The 5,936-nt window shown below is 41.6% G+C and overlaps 1 protein-coding gene across 1 annotated transcript; it reads right to left on the reverse strand.

Annotated features, from left to right (window-relative positions):
• Nucleotides 1-452: 452 nt before the first annotated feature.
• Nucleotides 453-3,823, reverse strand: LOC143934152 (ferritin, higher subunit). The gene is made up of 4 exons (XM_077457517.1): nt 3,561-3,823; nt 2,189-2,335; nt 1,560-1,685; nt 453-785 (listed from the first exon to the last, which is right to left on the reverse strand). Exons 1-4 carry the CDS (start codon nt 3,660-3,662, stop codon nt 630-632), a joined length of 531 nt encoding a protein of 176 aa, XP_077313643.1. The 5' UTR covers nt 3,663-3,823; the 3' UTR covers nt 453-629.
• Between the last annotated feature and the right edge of the window lie 2,113 nt (nt 3,824-5,936).

Raw genomic sequence — 5,936 nt, forward strand, 5'->3', positions numbered from 1 at the left:
ATAAACTGGAAGAGAACCTCACTTGGGTCAAATTCTATTTTTCAAAGGCAGAGACCTATGTAATGTGAAGCACATTACATCACGCGCACCGCGCCCCCCCCCCCATTATTGCATACATTTGTGACTAAATCTTCCATTAGCAATGCCTTCCCCCAATCACTTCAAAATATGCTTTAGATCCAAATATTATGTTGGGTATATTTGTACAAAAACATTTCTCCAAAATTTTAATAGCCCTCTGCCCCTTTTTTTTTTTTTTTTTTTTTTTTAAGACTGATTTACTGTAGTAGACCTTAACACAGCTGAATGAAGAGACATCCTCTTTCATTTGCAGGAGTACCAAACAATGAGCAAAAGTGCTATGATTCTTTGTAGCACAGCATGCTCTGTAAACCAAGTAAAACTGACCAAAAGTATTAGCATATTTACAAGTAAAATAATGACAGATTACATAATGCAGAAAGACTTTATTGGAAACTTGTTGACAAAGCACAGTCACTGCTGCATTTAGGTATCACAAAGAGGTTTTGGTCCATGTTTCAGGTAACAGGGATACATGATGTCAGTTATTTCACATACATAAAGGAATGCAGAGTAGACTGGTTGGATCCACATGGGTGGGACACAGTTTAGCTGCTTTCTCCCATGGTGTGCTTGTCAAACAGGTACTCGCCCATGCCGTTCTGGGGCAGCCCAAGGCGCTTCAGGTTGGTGATGTAATCTCCAAGCTGCTTAATAGACTTCACCTGTTCCTCCAGGTATTCAGTCTCCAAGAAGTCACACAGCTGAAAAAAAAAAAAAAAAATATATATAAAAAGTTAATTGTCTGTTTGAAATCTAGCAAACGAATGCAGCGTATGAAGAGATAAGTTAGTAGTAGTGGGGCGGCGTCTGTCAACATTTGGCATGACATACTAACTTTCTACTCTATGTGCACTGCCCAAAGGTTCCCCAGTAGCCTTCTTGGGAATCTTAGAAACTTTTCTTTCATTGCTGTAGAGATATTATACAACACCCAACCTTTGAAATGCAAGATGCAGTTTGTAGATCATTTAGAGCAGAGATATGCAATAAGCGGACCTCCAGCTGTTGCAGAACTACAAGTTCTGCATAGCAAGATGACAGCCAGGGGTATGATGGGACTTGTAGTTTTGCAACAGCTGGGAGGTGCACCAATTGCATATCCCTGATGTACAGCAAATCTATCAAATAAAGTAAGTTTTTAAACTGGATAACTGATTATTCTGAACATACCAATAATAAGTTGTTCAGGTACATTCCTGCCCACATTGCAACATAAGGATATCCCAAAATTGTCATTGTGTTGGGGGGGGGGGGGTGCTTTGAAGTACTGGATTTGCATATTATGAGCACCCCAGGTCTGAGGGCTCATGGTGTGCATCTTGTGGCACCATCACCTGCACTCCTGTTTGGTCAATTTTGCCTGGCTCCTGGGTTTTGTCTATTCCCCCCCCCCCCCCCCCCCGACTCATTTTGCGGTTCACCATAAAAAACATCCTTCCACCAGCTACCAGGACTCATTGTAGGCAGATACTTACATGGGGGTCAACCTTGTCAGATCCCACTTTGTGCAGGTCCAGAAGAGCCTGATTCACAGTCTTTTCCAGCTGCAGAGCTGCCTGCATGGCCTCCAGGGTGTTACCCCACTCATCACGTTCTGGTTTCTGAGAAAAGTTATGAAAGGCCTACAGTTAGAATATTTACATTATGAAAATAGATCTCCATTATACCATTTAAGACAAGTTGTCTATTGGGGCTACATTACAAATCACATGTATGCATTCCCCCCCCCCCCCCCCCCATTTGCATAATTAAGAGAAGCAGTTGCATTTTAGTTCCATTAAGCAATCTGCATATAATGAAACTGCCTCTAGTGTCTTCATGACACATCAGGGAATCTGGTTTGCCTACCAAGTCAGATACAGGCATAAGAGGCTCATCAGTAATAAGATATACAAAACAGACAGAGAATTTGGTGGCAAAGTCACCCTTTTCAACCATCAGTATGACCCTCCACATAATCCAGACATTCAGCTTGAGCACTCAACCACTAAGTTCTTTCCTTGAACATGTTCTCTGGATTTACTTTATTCCTTGACCCAACAGGCCTCACCTACAAGGTTTGGACATCGAACCCCAACAGTAAGGATACCAAATAAATTTTTACCTTGACATCCTGCAGGACAATGCGACCCCCACGTTTGTTCTGATACTTCATCAATTTCTCAGCATGCTCCCTCTCTTCGTGACTTTGTTCCTTGAAAAACTTGGCCACGTTGTTAAGGGCGATATCATCACGGTCAAAGTAGAAAGCCTGAAGGAAGAGGGTAGACATTTAATTTAAAATTAGCAACGTACAGATCTTGAGCAGTAGTAGGTGTCCAAATAAGGGGAGTTTTCCCTGTCCAACAATTTGATCTATCACATCAATCTTTGCCAAAGCAAAAAATTCACAATTAGCTATAATGTTACAAAAATTAGGAGTATCACAGGACTGCTACATGTTTATCAGTGCAAAAGATACATGCAGTGACAGACACTGTGGCTGGGGCCTAGTTTGGCCAATTAGAGGGAAGAATCCCTTTCAAAAGGTTTAGCACTTATCAAATGGATTTGGTCATTTTAACCCAGCCATAGAAGGATTTGTATCTCGGCTGGCCCAGCATGGAATGGCCAAGATTCAAACCAAGTATGGGTAGGCTGAATGTACTCAAGTTGATCAACCGCAGTAAGCAGTAAGAAGCCACAATAGCTTTTTCACAAACGCCATTTTTTCTACTGAAGTCTGGAGCGAGCAAAGCTTTCAGTGCTGGAAGGGGTGTTGGTAGTAATGTATAGAATGCAAGTAGGCGGGGGTTGGGTTCTGAGTTCTCTTGTCCCCCTCCCATCAGTGTCCTTGCACAACAGAAGAAAAACAGTTTTTCAGCCTCTCAGTACAAGGAGAGATAAGATAGTTGGGAACAGAGGGTGGGAAGCCCTGCAGAGAGCTGATATTGATTACTGGGTGCAAGGTAGGCGGTGCAGGAAACAGCACAACGTGTGGATTCTTGTTTGCATAAGGCAGCAGTGAGCTCACTACAAGGTGCCATCTTGCTTTTGTTAAACAGAAGTAAAAGGGAAGTAAAACAGTAAACAGACGTAAATGAGCCAACAATAAAATCCTACTATTAGTAGGAGATGTTCAGTTCTATAAATATGTCTGACCTACAACAGGCAATAAAATGTGTCATTCTATCCAGCTGATCTGATCACAGCAATATTCTGATAGGACAAGCTGGGGTAATCATCATGCACAACATGGAACATCTGTGGGACTCCACAGCAATGTATTCAGATCATTGATTATAGAAGGCATTTCTATATCATTTAGGCATTGATATGCCACAGTGTTACCATTTTAGCATAATGCTGAACACAATAGCGCAACAGTCTTTAAAATGTGGATTGTAGAGGCAGAGATTTTACAATATGGCTCCTGGCTCCTTTTTATACAGAACTAGGTCCCTGCCTGAAAAAATTTCTCATAAAAAGGTACTTACCATGGAGAGGTAGGTGTAGGAGGCGTACAGCTCCATGTTCACCATACGGTTGATGGCAGCCTCGCAGTCGCGGTGGAAGTTCTGGCGCACCTGGGATTCCATTTCAGCGGTTTGGTGGTTTTGGGTGGCACAAAAAAAGCAGTAATGCAATAGATGTTTAAAAAGTAAAAAAGAGCAAAGGACTCAGAGAGGGTTCCGTTCAAACACTGTTGAAGCAAGAACTCTGCTCAGAGTCAGGTATAGATCTGATCACAGCACAAAGGAGCTCTGTATATATAGGCAACCAGCCTGAGAGTCTGGGGACTGCCCTCCCTCCCTTCACTTACATCATCTACCAGAAGCCAATCAAAGTCCAAGTATGCTGCTGACAGCCACAGGCAGAGAGGAACGTGTGCACCAATAGTGTTTTTAGAGCAGTGTGTAAAAAAAAAAAAAAATGCAGAATGACATTTGCTGGGCAGAAAATTTCTGGTATGAAATTGTAAAATTTTACAAGAAAAATAATGCTCAGTAATTCTAGCTTTAAAATAAACGTTGTAACACCTACATATACAACATACATTAACCCCTTGTCTACAGGCGCAATGTTTTAATTGTTTGCACACATCTTAAATCTGGCATTTTTTGCTAGAAATTACTGTAAAACACACAAAAACAATATATTTTATGAAAGCAGACACTATGGAGAATAAAATGGTTATAGTTTAAATTTTTATGTCACGCTAAATTTGTGCAGCTATTTATCAAATGCATATTTTCAGGAAAAAATACACTAAATGGATTTTAGTGCAAAGAAATCCAATATTTTATTAACTTTTTTTTTTGATAAAATATAAAAGATGGGGCTGCATTGAGTAAATACTGTAGATACCAAACATGTCAAGCCATAAAATATTACATGCCTGTAGAATATCAAAAAATGATGGTACACAAAATTCTTCATAGGTGATGCTTTAAAAGCCCTTTGAGGTTAACACTTTAGAGTTCACCATAAGTTATGGCCCTAGAATTATTGCTCTTATCCTGGGGTTTCTGTTTTGTTTTTTATTTGTTTGTTTTGCTACATTATTGCTATTGCTATCATAAGGGGCCTAACAAGCCCCCTAACTTGATATTATGGCCAGGTGACAAGTAATGTTTAAAGAGACATTGGGGGTCTGTTAGACCCCTAATATCTCCCTGCTTTCCAACACAGCTATTTGAGCACAAATTGTGCTAAAAAAACTGCATCTTTGACTATACTAGTCAAGGAATGACAGCTGTGATGCCAGAAGTGACATAATACATATTGTTTTCAGAGTCATTAGTCCCAGGAGAGTTTGGGGTTTGGAATGTATTTCTGAGTTCGGCTTTCACTGTGGAAATATTTGTCCACGGTCCTGTGCTCCCCGAAAGAATGGGAGAGCTTGGGAACTATCGCGGGTGCCATGGAGGGAGGCGCACTTTGTGAGCCCCAAAGAAGTCATCACTTTTGTGAAGCCCTTCACTGGCTGTAAAGGCTGGTACCAAGCTCAAAGCTGCCTCTCCTCTCTTCATCAATGCCCGGTAGACATGTGCGGTTCGTTTTGTATGAACCGAAAATTTGTACGAATGCCCGAAAGTTCGTACATTCAGAAGCATCCAAAATAGGAATTTCTATGCTTCCGAACTGTATACGAAATACGAAATTTCGTTGACAAATTTCGGATCCAAATTCCGTTACAACGGAAACGTGACTGGTGTTTTGTTGACCAATCAGAGGTTTTCTTCTGCTGCTGAGTGAGGGTTGGGAAAATTACCTTTTTTAATATGGGGGTGGGAGACTGGTACTGGTAGTAGATGGGAGATTCAGAATCGGACAAAATAAGAATGTTCGTTAATATAGTTTTATTATTGTCATAATAATTATGATTATTTGTTATGATGAAGTTAAAAACCCAGGAAGTCAGCACAGCACAGGCATGGTGGAAGCCCCTCATAATGAGCACAGCACAGGGATGGTGGGAGCCCCTCATAATGAGCACAGCACAGGGATGGTGGGAGCCCCTCATAATGAGCACAGCAGGGGTACAGTCCCAGGAGGAAGTCAGCACAGGGATGGTGGGAGCCCCTCCAAATGAGAACAGCACAGGGATGGTGGGAGCCCCTCATAATGAGCACAGCACAGGGATGGTGGGAGCCCCTCATAATGAGCACAGCACAGGAATGGTGGGAGCCCCTCATAATGAGCACAGCAGGGGTACAGCCCCAGGAGGAAGTCATCACAGCACAGGGATGGTGGGAGCCCCTCATAATGAGCATAATGAATCGACGACTGCCATATTGAGAAAGGTATTTTTTGCTTTTTAAATTCAACATAACGAACATTTAATTGTTCCGAAAAGTTAACGAACCTCA

The sequence above is a fragment of the Lithobates pipiens genome, unplaced genomic scaffold (genome assembly GCF_037356315.1).
Source record: "Lithobates pipiens isolate NorthernLeopardFrog02 unplaced genomic scaffold, aLitPip1_a1.2 Scaffold_27, whole genome shotgun sequence".
Classification (NCBI taxonomy): domain Eukaryota; kingdom Metazoa; phylum Chordata; class Amphibia; order Anura; family Ranidae; genus Lithobates; species Lithobates pipiens.

What these genes read in the sequence shown, in the direction of transcription:
- LOC143934152 (XM_077457517.1), bottom strand. Translation starts at nt 3,662, where the DNA reads ATGGAATCCCAGGTGCGCCAGAACTTCCACCGCGACTGCGAGGCTGCC. An exon ending in TTGTCCTGCAGGATGTCAAG is followed by an intron (nt 1,686 to 2,188) that starts GTAAAAATTTAT and finishes AACTTTTCTCAG; the next exon opens with AAACCAGAACGTGATGAGTG. An exon ending in CTGACAAGGTTGACCCCCAT is followed by an intron (nt 786 to 1,559) that starts GTAAGTATCTGC and finishes TTTTTTTTTCAG; the next exon opens with CTGTGTGACTTCTTGGAGAC.